General features: G+C 45.9%; 1 protein-coding gene across 2 annotated transcripts in view; it reads right to left on the reverse strand.

The window, feature by feature from the left end:
* The window catches only part of GLI3 (GLI family zinc finger 3), a 276,807-nt gene that overhangs the window by 62,770 nt on the left and 188,199 nt on the right, over positions 1-25,838 (reverse strand). The window contains exons 8-10 of one of the 2 annotated variants that reach the window (XM_064575454.1): positions 12,210-12,423; positions 11,095-11,211; positions 9,350-9,490 (exon numbers count right to left, since the gene is read on the reverse strand). In XM_064575454.1, the coding sequence (XP_064431524.1) occupies positions 9,350-9,490; positions 11,095-11,211; positions 12,210-12,423 (472 nt within the window). The remainder of the gene's footprint in view (positions 1-9,349; positions 9,491-11,094; positions 11,212-12,209; positions 12,424-25,838) is intronic. The other variant, XM_064575455.1, reaches the window with a different exon arrangement.

Consider the following 25,838-nt stretch of genomic DNA (forward strand, 5'->3'; position numbering starts at 1 on the left):
TTTTTTCAAGACCATGTCCAAACCCACCAGACTTTTCTCTTGTGACTTCTGCCACTTCACTTTACCTGTTTTCTTGCTGCTCTGCTTGTACTTCTCTGGTCCTCCCAGTGGTCTTGCCCCTATGTTCCCCTTACTCCCAGATATAAAAGATGAATGTATCCAGTCTTGTTCCCTCCTCTGGCCCTGACCCGGACCCAGGCCTCAACTCTGGAAGTCTGACCCGCAAGAGGCTTCTTCCAACACTATGCCTGCAATTTGTATCTTGGCCACCAGGTGGTGCTAATGCATCGTACCGGTAAAACCACCAGCTTACACAGGTGAGTACGTGCAGCTGAATCAGTGACATGCTTACATTTTTTTTTTCATTTTGATGAAAAGTCTTTATATATTCCTTTTTTAAATTTTGATGAAAAGTTTTAATCTCTCCATTCTTTAATTAGGCTGATTAGTACTACTTCTCATTCTTCCTTATATTTGAATATATATGGGATTCCTTATATATGAATATATGTATGAATATATGATCTCATTCTATCCCTACCAAAAAAAAAAAAAAGTAAAAAATAAAAAACCCTGTGAGGAGAATAGGATGGATATTAATATCTCCACCTTACAGATGAGAAACTGAGGACCAAAGCTGTAGATTGACTTATTTAGATTCAGAAACAGTTCTTGGCAGATGTAGGAATCAAAGATAAATCTCCCTCCCCCCTCCAACTCACTGATTACTGCTAGTTTTACTGGTAATTGGCTGGGGTGGGGAAGAGGTGGCTTACATTTAAGGCCTTGGCCTCTCTTTTAAGGATATGTCACTTACAGCTCTCTTGCCAACATTAATTGTTCTAGAAATGAAAAAAAAAAAAAACCATCTATGGCAGTATTTAGCTAATCCCAGGAAAGCCTAAATGTCCCTGAATTTTCAAAAAAAGTCCTTGCATTAGAAAATTGCTTTCTGTTTCTGGAGTTCTGTTTTCTGTCAAAGCAGGAGCCTGATCTCCATGCTTGCCATGATCTCAGAAGCTGAAGTCTGAGTGACTTCCCTTGGTCTGCAAAAAAACAAAACAAAACAAAAACAAAACAAAAAAACCACCAAAACCCAGTGATGGAATTCTTCACCGAGACAAAGGACTTGGCTGGTTATAGTCCTTGCTGAGAAGTCCTGAGTACCTAACCTAACAAATATGGCTTTAAAATTAAGCGCTCTCTCTCTCTATCTCACACACACATACACACACACACACGTACACACATGCAGACACACAGGGGCACGCACACCACATACACCCGTGGATGCACACACACAGGCACACATAAACATCTATTAAATAGCCTTTTGTTAGAGACTAACAAGTTCACCTTTTCCTTATAATTTGAAAATTCTACGGCACACTTAAGGAGAAAATTAATCTTAAATCACAAATACACTTTTGTTGTTACTGTTTTCCACACTGCAAGAGGAAAGATTTGGGACAGAAGAGGGGCCAATTCTGCCCCCCAGGGGACGTTTGGCAACGTCGGGAGAAATTTCTGGTTGTTACGATGGGGGGGGGTAGATCCCCCCTGGAATCTAGCGGGCAGAGGTCAGCAGTGCCGCTAACAGTCCCACGACAATGCAAAGGATGGCCCTCACGACAAAGAATTCTCTGCCTCAGTGCGTCCGGGGTGAGAAGTCCTGGTTTTGGGTGCCCACCGAGGAGAACTTTCAGAAGGACATCAGGATAAGAGAACACATAACAGCATCAGGCTCTGAATCTCGACACTGCATATTCGAGAATAAGGAGGGAACCAGAGTATAAGGAACAGAGCCGGAGACCCCACCAGTCCCTCTTTCTTAGGGGTTCACGAACCAGGGGCCTAGTCAGAATCTTTACACAATTATTAATTTCATGGTGACATGCCAACCCCAAAGCTGCCTGAATACCAACCTAAACCATGTTCTTTTTTTTTTTTTTTAAAGATTTTATTTATTTATTTGAGAGAGAGAATGAGAGACAGAGAGCATGAGAGGGAGGAGGGTCAGAGGGAGAAGCAGACTCCCTGCCGAGCAGAGAGCCTGATGCGGGACTCGATCCCGGGACTCCAGGATCATGACCTGAGCCTAAGGCAGTCGCTTAACCAACTGAGCCACCCAGGCGCCCCCTAAACCATGTTCTTATAGGCAAAGTGCATGAACTTATCAGCTAGTAAATGTCTTTACACTTTTCCCTTTTAGAAAAATTATCAGTAACATTTTCTTGAGTATAATTTTTAAGTAACTCCCCCAGCTGTTTCGTCAAGTAAACACTATTATTACCCTTATTTCAGAGAGAAGGATGTGATGTATCTAGGGTAGAAAGCAGCAGGCTTTGAGCCCAGGTCTGTCAGCTTTGCAAGGGACCTTGTACCGTCACAGGAGAACAGTGGCAAGCCCGAGGATTCTCTCGGATCAGGTGCTATGTATGCTTACAAAGTCATGATCACCATCATCACCATCATCGTCCTCATCCTCGTGCCTCAAAAGTTGACCCCCATGCTTTGCTTTGACCTAAACCTGTTTCCCTCCCGTTTCCCAGAGGCCTTTTCCAATATTCCTTACGCGCTTCTCCCCTCTTCTAAGCCCCCGGTATCTCAACCACACAGTTCTGGCATCATTATGTTCTGTCTCACATGCTACTCACCCTATGCTTTCACGTTTCTTTGTCTCGCCCTTCCCCTGAGAATGACCAGGCGTGGAGGGTCAGGGCTAAGCCCACCACGAAGCAGGGGCAGTGGGCAGCATGCAGGCGGCTCCCGGAAGTATTCGGGGAGGAGTTGAGAGAAAGCCTGATCGGCTACTATCAGCTCATCCTTTTTCCCGACACACAAGAAGACACATGGCTACAGGCAAGTACGTTTCCACGAGGTACGCAGCCCAGCCCGAACTGACCATCATTCCTTCTTGTACAAAGTGGGCCCGCGGAGAACATTCCAGGGAATCTTACCCAAAGTAGCATTCAGAACCAATTCAGAGGAAAATCCTCTCCAAGTGGCAGAAAGAGTTACTTGGCTAAAAGTTCTGATGAAGTATTCTGGGGGGGGGGGGGTGTGCAAGGAAACATTTCTGGGGTACCCCAGGGCAAAACAAACGTAAGAAAGTAACTAACACATTATTCTGTACCAGTGACATCTCACTCGAAATATTGATTTCTTATTCTTCGTTCAAGGGGTAAGAAAAGGGGAAATTAGTAAAGGGGAAATTTTAATAATTCCATAATTACTCAAGTAATTAATAAACCACATCCTAGAAATATTAAATACGATTATTCTGGAGGGCACTTAATCTACGGGGTGGAAAAGATCCTGGGAAAAAGATAACATGTGACTGCCTTCTCCAAAACCCCACCTGGGGGCAGCCATCCATAACCGACCGTGCATCCCCTCCACCCTCCTCCCCTGCTGCAGGTGCCGGGGAGGGGGGTGGAGGGGGGGAGCTCAGCACAGCACCCAGGTGGCTGCCAGCCAATACGTGGGCCCTTGAGAGGAAACCTGTTTGCCATCCCTATCCTGAGGACTATCTAATTCAAATCTTTCACTTGCTTTTACTAAAACTGAGGTCCAAGGAGGTGAAATGGCTTGGCCAAGTCCCATCTATCAGAACTACGCTGGGAAGAACGGGGTCCCCGCCTCAGTCAAGAGCAGGTTCGGCAACAATGAATATAAAATAAGCCTGAGAACCGACATGCAGAAGCCACAGACCCAAGCGCCATTCCCCTCCCCTCCCCAACGCAACCTGCAAAAACAAATACATAAAACAAAGGGAGACGAGGCACTCTTTTCAACCCTCTGTCTGTTTCTCATTAGGCCTCCTGCATGCGATCTCCGTTCGGCCTTGGATGTTGGGGAGGGCATTTATTTTCACGGGTGTTTCACAGTATGAAAAGTGAGAAAATAGCATTCTAGAGGGTCAAATGTTTCCAGGGAGGTCATCCCAAGGGTCAGGGCAGAGATGGTGCTGCCATGCAGAATCCCACTGGCCCCAGGAGCCCACACGGCCCCTCGCGCCACCCCCCCACCTCCCACTCAGGCTCTCTCCTTTCTCTACGGAAAAGTATTTCTGCAGGTGCAATTCAGTTCCTAGCTTTAAAAACGTGACCCTCGAGGCGCAATTGTCAAAGGATGGCTTTGAAGTTTGTGGTTCGGAGCCTGTATTTTACATGCAATATTTCCAAATAATTGGAGTAACTAAATTAACTAGCAACTCCATGTAGGGAAAAGAAGATCAAAATCTCCACTCATTCGTTTTACATTTTATATGCACACAAAACTAATTTCTGCCTCGTATCTGAGACCCCTATCGCATCTTACACTCCATTTTCTCTTAGGTAAGGATATACAATGCAACTTTAGCAAAGGGATCAAAATTAGATGGAAAACATTTAAAATGCAAATTTAGGATCATGGTATTAATATGAAAATAATGTCTTCAACACATCCTAACTTCACCCCATTTCTACGGATCCACCAATTCTTCACAGATTAGATGTGCCTTCTTTACATCTAAATCTCTAGGATGTTAAAAAGAAAGCCCTTCGTTTTCATGCTGCCTATGTACAGAATTTGTTTTCAAACGGCAGCAAAGGTGATTATAACTGTATTCTTCTGATAAAAGAACCGACAGCAGGCTTTAGAGATCAAAATTCATGGCATATGAAAGCATTTAAAATCCAAGTAGGTGGTTAATCACTCTACAAAAAGGTGAATTTCTGACACCCAGCTTAAAAGATACAAAGGAACACAGGGACTTAAATGCCACCCAGTTGAAGCTGGGACTCATATAAATACAACTCACGTTCTCTGCCCTTCCGCCCCACTAGCGGGAGATGGGTCCCTCACCTGCCTAAGGCCCTCTCCGCAGACTCATTTGGCTGGGGAGGGCGTGGGGAATAAAACTGTTAAAAAAAATAATTTGACGATTTTTCAGACCTTAGGAAAGAATATTATAAGTGTTACTTCTAAAGCAGAAAGAGGGTTCCGTCACTGAAATAGAGGGTCAAAGAATACAGTGATACAGGGGCACCTGGGTGGCTCAGTCGGTTAAGTGTCTGCCTTCGGCTCAGGTCATGATCCCAGGGTCCTGGGATCGAGCCCCGCATCGGGCTCCCTGCTCCGCGGGAAGCCTGCTTCTCCCTCTCCTACTCCCCCTGCTTGTGTTCCCTTTCTCACTGTGTCTCTCTGTGTCAAATAAATAAATAAAATCTTAAAAAAAAAAAAAAAAGAATACAGTGATACAGCAAACAGGTGGACATTAAGGATGGTGAGGATACTACTTTCATTCTCCGGGTCCCGGAAGTGACATTTGCAAGCATCACCAGCCACCGAGCGGTGGTGACCCATACTGAGGTGCACATTCTTCGCATTTTTAGGAATAAATCTCCTCTTTTGAAAAAGCCTCTCAAATCAAAAACTTTGATGGGCCGTATCATGTCATTCAGAAACAACGCGGGCAGGTTTCGGAGAACCTAGAAATGACTAACTTGGGCTCACGCTGTGCATTGTTTCAGACCCCTCGACCCTCCTAGAGCCGAAGATGGGACTGAGTTCTAGGACAGAAGGAATGCAAGCGGGAAATGGCTCTCAGGAAGGTTTGGAAGCCTCCCTCATCCTCGCGCGAGGCCAGACCAGAAGATGGAAGTTGAGTTTTTTGCATGCCCTCCCCCCCAAAAAAAGCCAAAACAAAACCAGAAAACATGTTGAGAGCCAACATTCTGCCACCTTCAGAAATAAATTTAAATGTAAGATTCGTGTCTTTTGTAATATGCCGTGCACAACAGCAAAAAAAGAGTCTAATTAATTTGGAATTGAAGGGAAAATGTGGACTTTCCAACTTACTTTGAGGTGTTAGAATACGTGCTTTCAGATGCCAAGGAAAGAGAAAGCGTTTGCATCTCAACAAATCAATAATCAATTCAGTCTTAATCAAAGGTACTTTGAATTCATTTTTATACCGGATCTCCTTTTTACTCTCTTGTTCTGTTCTATTTTAACTGACACCAAGAAAGGGACAAAGTATAACAAAAACCTGGTTAACAAAAATATACATCTGTCTTCTTAGCTTCTGGGCATAGAAGTAAATTTATGACAAATTTAATACTAGCTTGAGAGTAACTAAGCCCAATTATAATTATCTTGCTGGGAAGAGAAATTAATTAAACATCCCCGTGATAAAGACCCTACAGCAAACCTAGAATAAACACACACCTGGCGGAGGACAGGCGCTTGCAATAAAGGAGAAGAGAAGGGAAAGGCAATGGTTAGCGCATCTGTTGGGCCAGTAATGGGACGAGGTAATGTTTAAGAGAACACGGAGTGCATTACGCTGGGAATGAGACTACCTGGCGGGCAGAGCCCGCCGCGTCCCTAATTCTCCTCTTCAACTTTGTGATTTGCTAATGTGAAACACATGTCTCCCTTTTGCACCAAGTTCAAATGGCTCTGGAATTCCAACCGTGCAGCTCAGCGACTGAACCAGAACAAGGGGAGAACTTGTCAGGATTTAAGAGCTTTCAGCAAAGCCCTTCAATTGCAGCCAGCACCTATTCCACGGAAGGATATCAATTATAGATAGTGACTTGCTTTAGCAGGCAGTCGGGCCTGTCAGGCCCTAGATAGACAACCATGAAGAATCATGAATCTTTCTATTAACTGTAAGAGGGGGAAGAAGAATGGGTCATGGCTATAAATAAGGCAGAGCATCAGAATGGTTTAACACCTTGCCTCTTGGTCGCATGGAGCATGAAAATTCAGCTAATTCACAAAATGCCGTCTCTCCAAGGAGAGCCATGGGAATGGAAACAGTTAAGACTTCCCTCCGTCCTTAAAAAAAAACTGGGGTTTGCCACTGGTATTTTTTCCACCTGCCACCAAAATAATTAGGTGGGTATGGAGCTATTCCTTCAATCAGCAAAGAATAAAGTGCTCGTGCTATCCCAGGTCACTGCTGATGCAACCAGATAACGCCCACCGGGAGGAAGGTACTTGCATGTCATGCAAAGTAAAATCGACTTAAACGCACACATTGGCAATATCCGCACTTCAGGTAACGAGTAGAAAGGTGGAAAATAAGTGACATGCCCTAGTGTTTTTATTTAGGTTGTGGCCAAGTTATAACTGTAATCCACTTAATGTATGTAATTTATCTCAGACTAAAATTAACATCATGAAGGTACTACATTGGATTTTCTCCTACTCCTGACATGAATTCCTTCTAGCTGGTTTGGAATCAAAAATTTCCCCTGTATGTGGATTCAGTCAGATTTTTTACGATAAGAACACAACACGGTGGTCATTCAAGTTGATCGTTTAAGCAGATTTACCGCAAAACTACTCAGGTCTCTGCTAAAACATCATCACTCCCTAAAGCCTTTCGCCACTGAGATTAAATACACCTACAAGAGTCACTGTCTCTTAAAAGCTTTCGCATTCAGTAGGTAGCAGAAAGGTTAAAAACGCTACATCAAACCTGGTCTCTAATGAGGAACACGATTCCTTTGAAATGTAGACTCCGAATAAGCTCTTGCTCCATCCTGCATCTGGTAACAGCTGAGCCATAATCACAGCCCTCCTTGGAAAATACAATGACTTATCCTCAGAAAAGGCACCATGGGACGGTGTCACCTCTCAGGACTCAAGCAGCTCTGGTAATATCTCGCTCGCGATGGCAGTTTTCATGCAAACCGTTCCCCTCATGTGGGTTATTCACTCCTTCTATCACTAAGGGTAGCCCTGGCATACTGCACTCTTCGGGAATATCTCCCTACACTAGAAGAAAAATTCCAAACTTTTTCTTTTCCCCCTTTGGTAGGACCATGTCTGTGGTTTCCATTAAAAGTCAGCAAGAAGAAAGGGCCATTAAGTAAGGCTTGGCTTAAAAATAACACTTGCCTCAAATTAAAGAGAAAGAATTGAATTAAGTTCATGGAAAAATCTGGAAATCTACCTTAATTAAAAACATTTGACTTTCTAGGTTTCTTGCTGTGCTGAGAAATCTATAATTCTTCCTACACAATTACAAGGAGACATGATTAAGAAAGAAATGTGGGTGGGGGGGAGCCCTGCTGATGTCATGTTAACTCCTCAAAACATTCTGTACCTAACGGATCGCAAATCCTGGCAAACGGTCTATTTAACACTTTGCCGTGATGACAACGTGTGGAATACATCACAGAGGAGGAGCCAAGTTGCAGACGACACCCTGGAGAAGTTCCTGCGGACGGTGGAAAATGTGGGATGTGTCAAGAATTGTATAATTTTAGCGTTTAAATGGAGAAGTGTTATCAAGAAATATGGGTCATCTAAAATTAAAAGTTACCAGAAAAGAAGAGACAACGGGGCGAGTGTGTGCGGTGTGTGTGGGGGGGGGTGGGCGGGGCCCTGCCTCTCTGTCGGATCTTCTGTCACCGGACAAGCGGGTGAACCGGCCACACACAGCAGACCATCCGTAATGCCTCAATGAGCCTACGCTGTCTAGTCTCGATGATCGAGAGAGAGAGACCCTTCCGTCTCAGCTGCTCCCGGTCCCATTGGCTAAGGAGACTCCTCTGGCGTGAAAGAAAGCGCCAAATCAAATGAAGCACTGGCAAAGGAAATACGCCTCATCAGGTATGTGCACATGGGTGTGGGGAGTGCACTGCGTTATTGGAAATAAAACCCACAGGGGCAACACTTCTGGACATGGTATAGTAAGATGAGGTGTGGATCTCAGTCTGACCATGCTGCAGGTTTCAAAAATCCATGCCACCGGACGCATTTAAAAATACACATCACTTTTTCCATGGAACTACCCGCCCTGCAAGGGTTGGCCTTCAGTCAAGAAACTGTGTTAATGGCTTCCCCAAGCATCTACCTATCTCACGCATAGTACTAATTGCTGCATAAAATACTGGGAGGTTCCTTGGCCTTGAGGGTTTGGAAAAAGAAGGCAGAACAGAAGAAAAGGAATTCCCCACCTCTACAATTTTTTTTTTCCCTACCATGGCTGGGTCTAGGAGAGGAGAATCAAACTTGGTTAAAAGGTTAAAAATAATTCATGTCCAGCTTACTATTATTCAATAACCATCAAAGACGCAAACTCAAAATAGTGTTTTCTGGCTTACGGGATCAGAGTCATTACGCTCTCTATTGAAGACTTTATTGAATTTTACACTAAGCTTTAGCTGACTGAACAGGTCAAGCACCATGGCTCAGTTTTCTTTATTCTCAGAAAATCATAAAGCCCTCTCCAGTTTGCAGCCTGCTAGCTAAGAAACCTGACTCAGCGCAGGGTCAGGGAAGCCGACCCCACAGGAAAGGTCACGTAGTTGTAAAGCTCACTTCCCGAGTCCCCCCGACTTACGTGCACCAGCTGTTCCTGGGTGTCAAACTCCCGTGTGCAGCCTTCCCAGTGGCAGTTGGTCTCATAGATGACTTCAGGCTCCTGTTTGCTTTCGTCTTTGTCCCCTTCCTCCTTCACCAGGGTCGTTCCTTCCGGCTGTTCCTGGGTGGGGGTGGGGCGGGGGGAGGCGGGGAGGGAGGAGAGAGGGGAAAAAAAGATCAGACACAATGGAAGGACAGAGAAAAGAAAAAAACCTGATTGCATGGGTCTTCATCCTGAGGCAATTTTTCAGGGAAAAGAAAACAGAGCCCAGGTCTAGCAGCTGGATTTTATGGACAGAAGAAGTCAAACGTATGGAATCATTTGTGTGCGTGTTTTCCGATTTACCAAATATATCTTCAGAGATTGTTAATGTGGGATTAAAAACAACAGTCCCAACCGTAATGATGATAAGAAATTGAGGCCAAACTTTGCCCCTGAATACGAGAGAGAAAAAGAAATTAAAATGTCATCCCGTAAGAAAGAAGCAATTCAATTAGGTCATGCAGTCTTTACCCAAAAGACTGGCCTTTCTCTTTCGGTTAGATTCTTTTTCGTGTATTAATTTGTTGATTCTCATATTTTGGAATCAGGGCAATGGTTTACCAGTAATTCTAATTCTGCCTTCCCCTGCCTTGGAGGCTGTGACAGGCACTTTCTGGGTTTTAGAGGGATCATGTCTTCCTGGTTCAACCTCTGAGCTCCGAGGATACGGCTTGCTGCCCAAGAACCACAGCATCTAAAGCTTAGCAGCTGCGTCTTTTCTACTGTCCGAGGCAGCTTCATGGCAGTGAAAATGCAAACAATTTCCAGAACTCTGAGAGATGACTAGGTGCACAGATTTGGGATCTCATCTGGGGCAGGATGACAAAAACTACATACGAGCATTTAGGTGTAACCAGCAAGGTTGTTGGCCAGGAAAATTCAAGGAAAAGGATGGATTTCAGAACCTACGAGACCCATTCATTCCATCCTCAAAGTGCTCACTCGAAAGGAAATTTGGGTGGAGGTAGTCTGAGCTGGGGGCTGGAGCAGCCCGGATGTAGAAAGGTCCAGATTCTGTGGATGTCCAGACTCCTGTCCAACCCCTATTTCCAGGAATTAATATTCACTGACCTCCTTCCTGTGTCAAGCACAGGGACCCTCGGAGATGATATTATAGGCATAATAAACACATTTAAAATGGAAACTCAGAGGGTCTAAATGCCTTAAAGAAGAGACCAGATTGGACCTTCAAAACTCGTACTTTCAAGACTCTGGGTAAAGAAAGGACCAGAATCTAACTGGCCTTAAGTTAGGTTAGTTGTGCCTTGATCCATCCCTCCGTCCTGGTAAGTGGGAAAAGGCAAAATGAGAACAAATAAGAACATGGTCAGTGTAAGGAATATCATCAACTCTGCCCAGCTCTGGCTTAGGGCCAGGAGTTCGTATTCCGGGGCCTAAGACCAGGGCTCAGGACTGAAGCTTGGTCCCTATCAGTGATCAGGAACAAATTAATCCAACCAGTTGCACCACGAGCTATAGTTTATCTCCCCCCGCCCCCCAACAGCTTCCTGCAGCGTTTCTGAGTTAGGGAATCAAACGGAGTCAGACTCCATCACTGGCCTCCTGCCAAGTGCATGGGGATGGCCAAGGCCAAGGCCAAGAACACGGTGGATACGGAAATTCTGTGAGAGACCTCAGCTTGGAGGGAGCCACAGGCCAGCGGCAGAGCCCCGGTGCCTCACCTGCGGGCCCCGCGGCCCCGGGCTGGGCAGGTCTTCGTCGGGCTTGATCTTGGACCTCTTGTTATGCATCAGGTCTCCCGAGCTGCTCACCGCGGACTCACTCGTCGGCTTGTTCTGCTGGTGACGTTTGCGGGGACAGAGACAGAGACAAAGATTAGGTTTCCAAGGAGCGGGACCAGAGCTAAAACACACAAGTGCAGACGAGCAGGCCAATGTGGCACTAGAACAAGGACTCTGGTAACGCTCCAATCCCACGACAGCAGAGTTCGGAAAATGTGTCTGAGGCCAGAAAACACATCCATGAGGAAACTCCTTGGTCCCACTCAGGAGTGGAAACTCCCTGTGGCTTCTAGGGGCGCCTGCGTGGCTCAGTTGGTTAAGCGTCTGCCTTCAGCTGGGGTCATGATCCCAGGGTCCTGGGATCAAGCCCTGAGTCAGGTTCCCTGCTCAACGGGGAGCCTGCTTCTCCCTCTCCCTCGGCCGGCTACTCCCCCCGCTTGTGCTCTCTCTCTCACTATGTGTGTCAAATAAATAAATGAAATCTTAAAAATAAATAAATAAATAAATAAACTCCCAGTGGCTTCTAAAAGCTAGAAGAACAGAGCCGGGGGCCTGGGCTTTCATGAGCTCCCACGGTGTATTTAGAAGAACAGAGTTGTGACGTGGGTAGGAAACTAAAAGGAACAATTTACAACGTTCTTTATTTAGAGGATTCAAACTCTTCTCTGAGCAGGATTAGTGAGAAGGTTAAGAGCAGAGGGCACGGCGTGGTTTGTCCCATGAAGTTATCACGGGATTCGAGGTGCCTGTGGAGAGAGTCACCAAACGAGAGTGACCCCTTCACGCAGCGTACTGCCCTGAGTAGGGTTACAGACCCTCATCAAGCAGCCTGCTGTCCCACCGAGGAAGAAACGACTCTGGGGGAGGAAGCCACTGCTGAATGAGGAACACACACATGCCACACTCATCAAACCTGAAGACTATGGCCCTGGGTTAGGAAGACAGCGGCATGGAAGCCACGAGAATGCCAAGGTAGTGGGCCCGCTCGGAGCTCCCGGGCTGGGCATGGCTCTCCCCTACGATTACAGGACGGATCATCGAGCTGTGTCTCTCACCTGTGAGGACTCAGAAGGGCCCGAGCTGACCTGGACGGGGTTCAGAACCGTGGGGATCCCAGGAATAGGCCTCTGTGTTGGAAACGTTGGAGCAGGGTGGATGAGCGGAGGGCTGTGTCCAAAGGCCGAGCCTAAGCTCTGTTGTCGGCTTAAGATTTGTTGATGCATATGGAGAGACACGGGTGCAGAAGGGTAGGTGAAGCTCAAGGCAGGGCTGCAGGTGGGGAAGAAAGAGTAGAAGGCTCTCGTTTACACGAATGCAGAGAGTACTGCGAGCACACCAAGTTTGCATCATTACACCTGGTGCTACCATCCCAAATGACAGGTCTCCCTATTGAAATCAGAAGGTAAAAACGGTTGACGATGAACATCTTGGACACTTCCAAGAGAAACGCAGCCACTGAGCCAGGACACACATGTGCCTGCGCCCAGACACACAGACCTGAAATAAGGCTCAGCACGACGGAAACAAAAGGCGTCGGCTCAATAACAGCTATTTATTGCAATAACAAACTTTATATAAAAAAGAGAATGGGTGACTACATGCTTTATAGTACTTTTATTGGCTCTCAGGGCCGTATGTTTCCGTGCATGGAGCAATTCCTTTAATCTCGGCTCACGCTGCGTGCTTTCATATGTCTCCAGATCTTATTACAAGAGGAAGGAAAATCAATTGGTTAAATGTGTTTTGAACACCATGCTTGTCATATCACTCATTTGTTTGTAAAGATGGAAAGCTTGGTTCATCCAGAATGCCACCTAAAGAATTTCCATCAGTGCCGTCTGGTTACAGAAGCTGATGGATTAACCTCTCCTGGCTGAAATCGGTGATCAATGGGCTTCGGTGGAGGAATATTCCAATAGGAGAGCATGGCTCCCTCTCCCAGCTAAATAGCATTAAATGTTTGTGAAAGCCCATTATACATGCTAATGCCTGTCACCACTTCATTATGCCACAGCACCGTCCAGCCTGCAGCGGGTTTCCAGGAAGCCGCACTATTACCTAAAGATTTCTCAACCGGTAGACGGTGTCAAATCGTTCTTTGTGCCGGCACAGTTTAGGAATCAAATCCTCTTAAAAGAATGAAGTGTTCTCGAGGAATTTGCCAATGGCTTAAAAATGCATGAAAAACTATAATTGCATTCATGAACATTTCCTTCTTAAAAATAATCAGTGAAAAAAAAATATATATATATATTTCCTCCATCCTGCTGTGTAATACCCAGAAAGAATCGGGGTTTCTTGTACTGTCAAAGGTAGAATTCATGCAAATTTCCAATCTGGTGGGTTAATTACTATTGCTGGTAAGCGCATTAACTGAGAATATAATAATAATTACAATAACAAAATTCAAACCACTTCAACAACTTTAAGTAATAATTCCAAAGATATACTCTGTTCATTAACGTGACTCCACGTTTTGCCTATTTGACTACAATCCATGAAAGGCAGCTTCAATGGGATTACATTACTATTATTCCTACAGAGAACCTTGCGTTACAATAGCTTGCCCATTTAAGACTGAATATCATTAAAGAATACCCTCGGAGAATTTCACCCAGCTTGGAGGAACTCTCCTTTCATTCTGCATTGTAGTTCTGTAATAAAGGCAAGCAGAAACATGGTGAAAACAGTCATTGTTCATGGCAAGTTAGGGAAAAATCAGTAATAATATTCTGTTTCTGCCATGCTATAGTTTCTGCCCGTGTTTCCGAAAGCAACTGTGAATGATTACAGCAAGACTCCGCTAAGGTAGCCGTGTGGATGATTGATAGGGCATTAATCAAAAGATGCATATCTGCCCCAGAATTTGTTCACAAGCTTTCTTCTAATAGCTGATTTCATGTTCACTGAGCTCTATGCCAGTTTGTCCAATTTATTTTTCAGCGTACAAGCCATTCATCAAAAAACACAATGATTTAACACCCCCACCCCTTTCCTTTTGGTGAATGGGTATTACTGAGCATAACTACCTTATTCTACTCATTAAAAAAGAAAAAACCCAAAGACCCCACTACACATATATTTACAATGTGACACAGAGTTTGCAGGAGCCTCCAGACACCTTCCTGTAGTTTCCTGAGCCCACACGATCGGGCAGGCGTGGGAGCAGACACTTTTAATTCCGGAAGGCACAACATTTGGGGGCTCAAAAAGTCAGGACCTGACTAAGAATCGAGGCCACTAGAGAAAACATTTCAGAAGGCAGAACACGCCCTCAGTTGTGTATATAAGCAATTTACAGATGTTCACAGCCAGGCAGGATGGGTCCATTTTTACTTTTCAAAAAGATGTCAAGAGAGAAGGAAAGCAAGGCCCAGCTTCCTGCTGAGGGCTCCATCCTCAGCTACACTCGGTCTGACCTCAGCTGACATCGGGAAGGCCAGGGACAGCTTTTGACACATTTGGGGAACGTCCCATCCCCTTTCGGGGCTGCTTTCGTGCTGATAAAAGCAGGTGCCAGGAATAAGCATTCTCCAAAATCCATGTCAACTCCATGTCACTTCCAGGCAGAACGGCTGAGCGTGTTCAACCTCACTGCTTATTCGTAAGGAGCCGGCCACAGAAACGCTCTGTCCGCCACGTGTAAGGGGCGGGCGGTGGCAGGCCTGGTCCCCACCTGCAGAGCTGGTGCTGCGGGAAGCTGGAGGCTCATCCAGATCACAGAGCCTCCGAGGGACTCGATGACACACGTCGTTCTTGGCTCTGTCACAGCATCAGCAAGGATCGGGAGTCAAGGCTCCTGCTCACAGAAGACCCCACGTGGAGGTGGAGACGGTTTGTAAGGAAGAAGCGGAGGATGGGCGACGTCCCGCCACCGCGTGGGGATGTCGACAACAACAGAAAGAACGCGTGGAAAGAACGGATGAGGAATTCCTGCGGGTGGGGAGTCAGGGGTCAGTCACCACTCCTGCTCTCTGACTCGAAGTGGCCCTGAGAAGCTCCGCCTCGGGAGGGGGCGTGGGAAGCAGGAGAGCCCCCTGCCCACTGGTACTGCCGTGTCCTTCCCGAGCTCAGCACGGTCACATCCTTTCTGTCGGCCGGGTCTTAGCTAAATGTCACCTCCTCGGACAGCGAGGCCTTCTAAGACCGTGGCCCCAGCAAAATGAGACCCCCTGCACGATGGGTCCGCTCACTTTCTACTGTTGGACACTTCTGTTCCCCAGCCACACCCACGCTCTCTGAAGTCACGCCCTGTCTCCGTCTAGACCATGAGGTCCCCATGAGCTGACCCTCTGGCGCTGGGGACGCTGCCCAGCACACAGCAGGCCCTCAATATTGAGTCCGCGAGCGACCGAATCTCTTCTTCGGTGTATTGGTGCCCACTCACTGCTGCAACAAATTACCACAAACTTAGTGGCTGAAAACGACACACGCTTACCATCTCCCTGGCTCATGAAACTAGTACTGCGTTCTTCCAGAGTTTCTTGCAGCTTCGAGAGGCTGCCCACATCCTCTGCTTGTGGCTCCGAATCACTCCGACCTTCTTCTCTGACTCTGACTCTGGTCCCCCACCTTCCTCTTAAAAGGATGCTTTTAATTACATCAGGGCCACCCGAATAATCCCAAGTAATCTCCTCATCTCAAACTCCTTAACAATATCCCAGGTACAAGATTCCTTCTGCCGTGCAAGGTAAGAGGCTCATGCTTTCCTGGGATTAAGACGTGGATTTCTTTTGGGGCCTATCACACCCAGAACAGTCAATTCAAAGAAAAACATGTTTTCCTCTGAAAACTACAATTGGACAATGTGTCTATAAAATGGTCTAAACAAAACTATTGTCTAGATTCATGTCTTTCTACAGAACTTTAGCGGCTGAGGATAGTCTTTGCCGATTGCAGAGGTCAGAATTAAAAAGAAAAGATAAATCCTAACCTTTAGAAACCCTGAAAAAAAAAGCTTCCTAAATAGTTCTTGTATTCATTCCATAATTTCCTAGAAATTAAAGTATTGATATTGTTGAAAATTTTTATAAATCTCTTCTGTGTCCTCTGAAGCAGGACACGGCCTAATTTAAAACTTGGTCCTCAAAGCCTTTTTACATTTCTGCTCACCCTATTCTTTCCTGTGGATCCCATGCAGAAAGATTAATTTTATAATCTGATATCTGGATTCTCTTCACTCAATATTTAACATATTAAATATTATTTTGAAAAAAAAATTTTCAGCTTTCACTTCTTTTCCAAATGACTATGGGAAAGACGGAGTAACTTAAAATACACAAATATTTATAAATTATTTATCTATATTTAGTCAATGAGACTAGGAGAAAAAGTGTCACATGGCCCCCATCTTCCCAAGCAATGCGCTAACAAGGTCATAGGCCTCCTGAGACAACAATCCAAAAGTAAGTCTTCTGAAGGAGAGGAAAAAGAAGTGCTCAAGTCCAGAAGTCTGAGGAATATGGGTTCAACAGTCCCCAGATCCCACTGAGCTGTCACCATGGGATGTGCATTCTAGGTGACCCAGCCCAGACACAGTTTGAAACAGTATTTGGGAGAGCTTCTAGAAACTAGTGATCCTTGCAAAACACTCCGAGAAACACTTTTCTAGGACAAGAGTTATTAAGCCAGAATAAACTGATTTCTTTTTTTTTTTTTTTTAAAGATTTTATTTATTTATTTGAGAGAGAGAGAATGAGAGACAGAGAGCATGAGAGGGAGGAGGGTCAGAGGGAGAAGCAGACTCCCTGCCGAGCAGGGAGCCCGACGCGGGACTCGATCCAGGGACTCCAGGATCATGACCTGAGCCGAAGGCAGTCGCTTAACCAACTGAGCCACCCAGGCGTCCAGAATAAACTGATTTCAATATTAATTTGCCCTTTACTTTTCTCAAGGGCAGAAAAGGAGAAAGGTGTGGATTTTAGGTCCTTGACTACAATATGGACAGTGTCCTCATCCATCCAATGTAATTTCTATCCATTAGAACAGATTTACAGTTATAGAATTTTTTGCTTTATAAAATACCTTAAAGGAGCATTCCTCTGTGTTTGGTGACTCAGCGATAGAGCTTTGAGCACATCGACATAAAAAAAAAACCAAAAAAACCCCCCAAAATACTCATGGTCAGTTCCCTCTTTATGCTCAGCTTTGAGCTGAGTTAACAGTGATCAACAAACTGTTGTCTGAGTGGGAACCGGTTATCCTATTTTCCAAAGATTTAAAATGAAAGCTCCCAAAGTTTGAATCTTTGAAAAACTTTTGATGTATTTATCCTCTATCAAAAATCAGAGGTAAATTTTTGTCAATTCTCTTTTGCAAAGTATGGCCAAGTTTTGCAAATTGGGCCCTGTTTCTTAATGTGCAGTAAATAGCATAGTCACACCTCACCTATCTGGAAGTCTCCTGTCTGGGAATCTCAGCAACTACCCCCAATCTAGCTGAATTTGGAATGTAAGTAGAAAGAAAATGTTAAGTGAAATAAATGTCCTAAAATGCACACATGAAATCCTGCATCAATTCAGTAAGTTTTAACCAAAGACTTTTTATCTATCCCACTTATAGTCCCAGAGCATAAAATAAGTTTTGCAACTAGAAAGTGATATATTATTACAATCAATACATGGAACTTTGAAATTCATAATCATCTTTCACTTTCACAACATTGTTTTCTCACACCAAGGAAGTAATGTGAGCCAACATTTGTACAAAAACCTTGTGATCAATCCGTGCATCAAATTTATATTTAATTCCTAGAATGACATGTGAGTGGGGACACTAAAAGTTCGTACTGCAGAAGATCACTCACTAAACATTTATTCAACCCTACCACACATAAAGGTATTTCAGTCATTAATATTCAGGTCAGATGGATGAAATGCAATTAAAATGGCTATCAGATAAGCCCACATATGTTTTAAAAACAATTGAGGCATTCTACACATGGTGGGGGCAACAGGGTGGGGGGTGTGCCCAATAATGCAGTATTGGAACAGGATATAAAGTGGCATAATTTGGCCTGCTGCAGTTCTTTACATCGGAAGGGTAAACAGAGCTGATTACAATATCGAAGAGATCTGTGATTCAAGAAAAATAAAGAAAATAAATAGAGGAAGTATCAGAAGGATGGCAAGAGGCTGGATCACCAGCCACTGTGCACTTAAAGGTAAAGGTTTCTGCTTGATTATTTAAGGACTCCCAACCAAAATGGTGACTCTCCCTTGAGTCACCAAGGGATGGCTACTCCCACCACATGCAGGGCCCCAGCTCCTCTGAGTAAATGCACACCCTACAGGGGGAGAAGTGGGGGGAGGCTGTGGGGAAGCAAACAGTACCCCATACGTCTCACCTCCACCTGGTTAAGCAGAGAGGCTCACTCGTTTCCAGGTTCATTTCTAGAACCCGTGCCGCTTCCTATGAGTGTGAAGAATACGCAGAGCCTCTGCCTACTTAGGAAATGTCTTGTTTTAAATATAAGGTCATCAGTAACTACCGACAAACACGTGTTTTTCAATTGCTTGGGTCGCTGTATTTTGCTCAGATGTGAATTTTGGAAACATCCTTAAAAGAAATGCGCGTTGGGGCGCCTGGGTGGCTCAGTCGTTAAGCGTCTGCCTTTGGCTCAGGTCATGATCCCAGGGTCCTGGGATCGAGTCCCATGTCGGGCTCCCTGCTCAGCGGGAAGCCTGCTTCTCTCTCTCCCACTCCCCCTGCTTGTGTTCCTACTCTCGCTGTGTCTCTCTCATTAAATAAATAAATAAAATCTTGAAAGAAAGAAAGAAAGAAAGAAAGAAAGAAAGAAAGAAAGAAAGAAAGAAAGAAAGAAAGAAAGAAAGAAAGAAAGGAAGAAAGAGAGAAAGAGAGAAAGAAAGAAAGAAGAAAGAAAGAAAGGAAAAGAAATGCGATACTTTGACTATGTATGACTCTACGCCTGGGCACTGGGATTAAGAACATTCATACTGCATGGAACTGGAGGGTGTTATGCTGAGCGAAATAAGTCAATCAGAGAAAGACATGTATCATATGACCTCACTGATATGAGGAATTCTTAATCTCAGGAAACAAACTGAGGGTTGCTGGATTGGGGGGTGGGGTGGAAGGGATGGGGTGGCTGGGTGAGAGACATTGGGGAGGGTATGGACTGTGGTGAGCACTGTGAATTGTGCAAGACTGTTGAATCTCAGATCTGTACCTCTGAAACAAATAATACAATATATGTTAAAAAAAAAAAAAAGAAGATAGGAGGGGAAGAATGAAGGGGGGGAATCGGAGGGGGAGACGAACCATGAGAGACGATGGACTCTGAAAAACAAACTGAGGGTTCTAGAGGGGAGGGGGGTGGGAGGATGGGTTAGCCTGGTGATGGGTATTAAAGAGGGCACGTTCTGCATGGAGCACTGGGTGTTTTACGCAAACAATGAATCATGGAACACTACATCAAAAACTAATGATGTGATGTATGGTGACAAACATAACATAATTAAAAAAAAGAAGAAGAAGAAGAACCTTCATACTGCAATTTCTGTGTGAAGAATCCAACGGGGAGAGTTGCTTTCCAGTATCACCTCTCTCCGCGCTCTTTGGCTCATGAAACCATGAGCGACGGTCAGCACTTGGTAACAGGACAGCCCCACAGTGTGAGACACTGGCTTTAAGAACAGAGAAGGCAGTGGGGGAGGGGAGGAGGGGGAGGCTTTCTCATCAAAACCGACCTTGTGGCTACGCTGGGGCGGGGGCACTAACGAAGCTGTCCACTCTCTGGCTGCAGCCGCGCAATTTACTGCCCCACAGCTGCCATTCCAAGTAAGAACAATTCTTCCCAGTTTTGCTGCGAATCGGCCAACACCTATTCTTACTTGTCTATGCACAGACCCAGGGACACACATGCCTGCAGGGGCTTCTATTTGATAGGAGAGAAAGAAAGCTTCCGCTTCCGTCCAGAAAACCTCCCAGGGCAAGTTTACTGGAAAACCCAGCAGCCTCCGAAGCAACGAGCACATGAATAAGGCCCACACTCTCACAAAACAAGGAAGTACCACCCCAACATTTACACCGAGGCATACGCACTCCGTGGAAGCTGCTTTGGACAAAAAAATCCATTTGGCTTTGTATGACAAGTGTTCTAACAGGCTTTAAAAGCCACTTGCCATTAAACAGACAAGACCTCTGGGAACATGAATAGCAGTGACACCCTCTCCAATGAGGTTAGGCTGGAAGCACCTATATCATATTCACCTATATTCAGCCATGCAGAGATGGTTAGAAAAAGCATAAATCAGGGGCGCCTGGGCGGCTCAGTCAGTTAAGCATCAGCCTTCGGCTCAGGTCATGATCCCGGGATCCCAGGATCAAATCCCTGCATCGGGCTCCCTGCCCAGCCAGGAGTCTGCTTCTCCCTCTGCCCCTCACCCTGTTTGTGCACGCTCTCGCTCTCTCTCAAACAAATAAATACAATCTTAAAAAAAAAAAAAAAAAAGACAAAGAAAAAGCATAATCAGTTTTTCAAAGACATCATCAGGAATTATTGCTCTCTTATGAAAAGCACTTCCTACCAATCCTTTTGGCCAGACCTCCCATCGGAGAGTCCTCAGAGAGAAGCCTGGGGACAGAAAGAGGATGTGCAGAGTCAGCCGCACCAGGTTCAGCCCCAAAAGTATCGGAGTGCCTTTGATCCAGCCCACTGGCCTCCCTGAGTATCAGCTCCCTCCACCTGAAACCAATGCAGCCTCCTTGGGAGCTTCGAAGGCTTCCTGCTCTTCCCAGATCAGGGGCCCAGGGCTGTGCATAACCGGGCCCCAGCCTGCCTTTCCTGTTTACTACCATCTGGCCCCTGGATTCCTGACACTCCCTCAGCACCCAAGCTTCTCCATCCCACGGCCTTATCTGGTCCACTCATCCATTCGTACCTGATTGGAGGCTCTTCCCCTTCAGGAGTTCAGTGAGGGCGGGGGTCCTGCCTCTCATCCATCCTGGTAGCCCCCATGCCCAGCAGTGACTAGCACAGAGCTGAATATGCAGCTAAATATTGGGGGGGGGGGATGAACGAGTAACTGATGAAATGAAGTGCTCTCTAAAACCAATGACCACATATGGGAGGCAATAAAAACTATCTTTCTCAGTATTAATCACTCTTGCGGCTGCTGGGGGAGAAGTTTGTCACCACTTTCAGAAAAAGTAATCAGAGTTTCAGGGCACTGATCATCTGGCACTGTATTCCCCTTCACTCTGTTCTTCGCTGTGTCCCACGCAGCCTGTAACAGGCGTCAACAAGCCCAGAGCCAAGCTGCCACGGAGACCGAGCTGGTCCCTCTCCTGCCTCGGGAAGTGGCAACGGACACCTGCTTCCTCCAGGGGCCTGGGACGCGAGACGGTGGCCGCTGCAGGACACGGAACACAGCCCACTGCCCCGACCCCAGCCACAGCCCACAGTGCCGGCCACGCAGCCTGTCCCACTGGTGGTGCCCGACTCCCACTTTCATCGAGGTGTCTGCCCTGGCCACGCCAGACCCAAGACAACTGAGGACACAAGCCCATCTTCGGTTTAGCCATAAACTCAAAGCGAGAACGCTGTAGCTGGTGGGTTGGAAATGAGCGGGTTACTCATTTCTTCATTCCGTTTACCTTTGGCAGGAAACTACAGGAAGAGGAGGGTCGTCTGAAACCCTCTCTTCTGACAATGGTGCAAGTTCTAGGGGAAGGTATTAGCAGAGGCAAAGGTATTTCTACTATGCTGCCATTAACTGGGTATTTATAACATCCACCCTAACCACAGAGAGTGAAGGTCACAGGTTGTGTTTGATAAATGTGAATCATATAGGCTTAGATGGGAGTCTTCAGGGAGATGGACAAGTTAAAACTTCTTGAGACGGCCAAATATTTCACAACGACCTTTCCAAGTGCACGGGTTTTTTTTCGGAACAGTCATTTTAGTTATGATATATAAAAGAATAAGATTTGTGATGTACACTTGGACAACAGGGTTGAAAAGTGAGACATAATCGAGTACGCCAAGGGGCTTTTGTGAATAAATATGTGCTTTCTACGGTATTTTTATAGCAGTCTGAATTATTAACTAAATATATAAACACAAGAATCATACACAAAGGTAGGCATTTGCTTTTTTTATCCCTTTATTTCGTATCATCCCTCTATCTCTCTGTAGCTCTCAACATATGGGCATTTAATATACTATTCATAAAGACTGTAACATTCTGAAAATCAGAATTATTCATCCGCCATGCAGAAAGTTCCTTTAATAAAGGGGCTGATGAGAATTCTAATTACACGTTAAAGAGCTCCTTCAGGGGCGCCTGGGTGGCTCAGTCGGTTAAGCGTCCGACTCTTGATTTTGGCTCAGGTCATGATCTCAGTGTTGTGAGATCGAGCCCTGTGTTGGGCTCTACGCTGAGTGTGGAGCCTGCTGAAGAGTCTCTCTCTCCCTCTCTCTCTGCCCCTCCCCCCCATGAGTTCCTTCATTTCTTCATGCAAGAAATATCCATTGAGTGGTGTCAAGGTGAGAACACACAGGTGTTGTGGGGGGCAGTGTGCAGCCATGAAACTGCCACCTTGGGGCACCTGGGTGGCTCAGTCGTTAAGCATCTGCCTTCGGCTCAGGTCATAATCTCAGGGTCCTGGGATCGAGCCCTGCATCGGGCTCCCTGCTTCGCAGGAAGCCTGCTTCTCCCTCTCCCACTCCCCCTGCTTGTGTTCCTTCTCTCGCTGTGCCTCTCTCTGCCAAATATATAAATAAAATCTTAAAAAAAAAAAAAAGAAAAGAAACTGCCACCTTTACAACTCAACCAACAGCGTTACTCTGCAGGCCAATACCAGAAGCAGGTCAGGCACCAGAAAATGGCGCAAAAGTCAAATGCAGTTTGGGGTCCGGTACAAGGCAGGGGATTGGGATATTGGCACGTGACCTTCTCCAACTTCCTCCTGCAAAGACCCACTACGTGGACAAGTAAAACAAGAGTGACAGTACACTCTTCAAATCTCTGTGCTACAGAAACAAAGAGTGCCTCTCGCCCCAACCCCATTGCCTGGTCCACGGCAGAGACTGCATGCACCCTCAATCCACGCTCGCTCCTGTATCTTTCCCTCCCGAGACAGTTAGCTACCCTTTGTACCTTTGCTCGCCCTTCCTCCCTTTCCCTACCACTTTTCTGATTATTCCTCAAGTCAGTTTTTAGTTCACAGAATCAAACTAGGAACAGGGCCAGCAAAGCACTAACATCGCTCCAGCTACAGGACAGGCAAATGGTGCTGATGACAATTATTCTAATTATCGTGTTATACGGCAAGCTGATGTCATCCTGGGTTATCTGAAATACCTTATGTGCATTAAAAGCTACCAATGCTCCTAACACACACTGGGTGGATACTGAAGAGTGAGAGGTCAGGCTGCCAGAGAGAAGACAGAATGGAAAGGCTCCAAAGGAAGAGCAGGAGTGCATGGTGGCCGGACCCCTGACCATAGCAGGCTCTCCTGGGACCTGACTGGTCTTGAATGCAAACCTCTTCTTCCAGCTGTAATGAGAATGGCAGGGTCTGTGGAGCTCCTTGGAGGCAGGGGAAAATGATCAGTCCCAGTCAGGATCCGGTACTAGGTTACCTGGGCAGAGGTGAGCAGATCAAGAAGGCAGAGAGGGTGGGGGGTAAGAATAAGGAAAGACAACATTGTGACCATCTGCACCATATTCTATTCTGAGGCTCTGAGATGCTGGAGAAAGTCAAGCTAGCTGGGCGGAAAGCCAGAGGGGGAAAAAACAAAGGAGAAGCAAGAGAAATAAATGCTCACCGGGATTCTGTGTGAACGTAAGTTTTGTGACTATCCTGGTGTGCCATATTTCTACTACTTTGATGCTCTGACTGCTAGTCAAGCCACATAATAGTTACATAATTTCAGCAAACCGAGATATGGTCATTGGCAGTCTGCATGATGCCGGGAGTATCTGCCAGGAGTGCAGGAACAACCAGGCCACGGTTCGGAGACGGGCACACTTCCTCAGAGCCAGCCTGGGATGATCGTGGGGGTCACACGGCCAGGCCGCACTAGCTCGTCTCCTGGACGGACCATCCAGGATCAGCTCTCCCAAGACTTTGCCCCATGGGCGGGGTCTTCATCCTGGCACTGCGCATCCACGCCGGCTTTAATAAAATGTGTCCTCTCCTACACGGGGTGTCGGGTCTGTTGCTTACAAGTGTGAAGACTGAGCTTCAGAGAGCCGACGGGCAAGGACAGTTTGCAGAGCTGGTGGCAAAGCTGGAATCTGACTACAGATGTGCCCAACTCCAAAGCCTCCATTGGTGACGACTGTGGCTAATCCTGAAGACATCCCGGCACCCCCTCTATGTCCTGACGACTATCACGTCCGCAGAGTTTTTTGCTTTGCTCCATGTTTCCACCCTTGAATGACCATATTGAAAGCACATCACATCAACATAAGGCTTATAATACTTAAACACTAACTTGTGTGCTGAAGAGGATTGTTGATAATTGAACAAGCAAAGAATTAAAACCGTAATTGAGAATGTTATGGAGAAAACGATGTTATTCATCATTTCTAGTAAATATGCTGTGTCCCTACTGCTAACATTTTTTTCCCCAGACTGTTGGGATCTCCCTAATGTGTATATCCATCATGGAACACCCATCAACTAAGAACGAAAGCTACTGTCCATTTATAGAAACACACCAGTAACAAAACCCTCACTTATCCAAAGCAAGCCTGGTGAAAACAGCCTTTGCTATGTCCTTCTAAAGCAAGGAATCACCCATAGTTGGCAAAACTCCAGTTCAAAAAGATTGCTAGGAACTGAACTCTTAAATTATGGGAGGAAAAACTCAGGGGAAGGGATACCTAAAGTCGATAACCACGGTTGCCTAGTTAATGAAGTAGGACATGATCTAATTCAATGCCTACAACAACCGTTTGGTAACTGGCACAGCTCAAAACAGTACGTGCGTGATTAGCTGATAAAAGCAGTGTAAGCACGCCTAAAATTCATCACTTGGCTTACTTTTATTCCCTGCTTACTGACACCAGCCCACGTTTGATCATTAGCAGGAAGGAGTGTTTTCAAGTAAGCATGTTTACAGAAGCCTGTATTTGTACATTCACGTGCAAGCACAGACATAATGCACTTCACCAAAGGAAGTGTCAAAATGTTCTCGTCATACAGCAAGGGAGGATGACAAAACAGAGGGCTTTCAAATTAAGCTAAAAATGCTTAATAGGAAAACAAGGAAATCTTCCTTTGCCCCATTTCCTCTGACAGACATGCCTTCCGATGTCATCACGTCTCTTCCCTTAAAAATCCTGCTCACACATCGTTAACAAGTGTGAATTACACCAGGCCTGCTCTTCTGCTTTCTGCTCCTGTCCCTCTTTCCACGTGCTGCACGAACAGGTATGAAGTGGGTTTTCTCTCCAGAGAACTGTAATTAGTAAGAGGGCCTCCGACGAAGGATTTGCCAGCCTCACTGCCTCCTACAAAGCGGACTCCACCATCACGGAATAGCTACGTACCTGCATACGGGCTACTAATCAAGTCTGCCAAATGATGATCTTTGGCCCAGGCCTTGGCTCTGGAATTCACTGTAGTGTTATCTGCCTGGCCTCCCGGGTCAGGCCCGGGGTCGTGCGATCATAGTCATCCTCAGAGGGAGTTAGTCCCACAAACGCGGG

This window comes from Mirounga angustirostris, unplaced genomic scaffold, assembly GCF_029215605.1.
Source record: "Mirounga angustirostris isolate CCGP_5_RB_7025 unplaced genomic scaffold, mMirAng1.0.hap1 SCAF_12, whole genome shotgun sequence".
Classification (NCBI taxonomy): Eukaryota; Metazoa; Chordata; class Mammalia; order Carnivora; family Phocidae; genus Mirounga; species Mirounga angustirostris.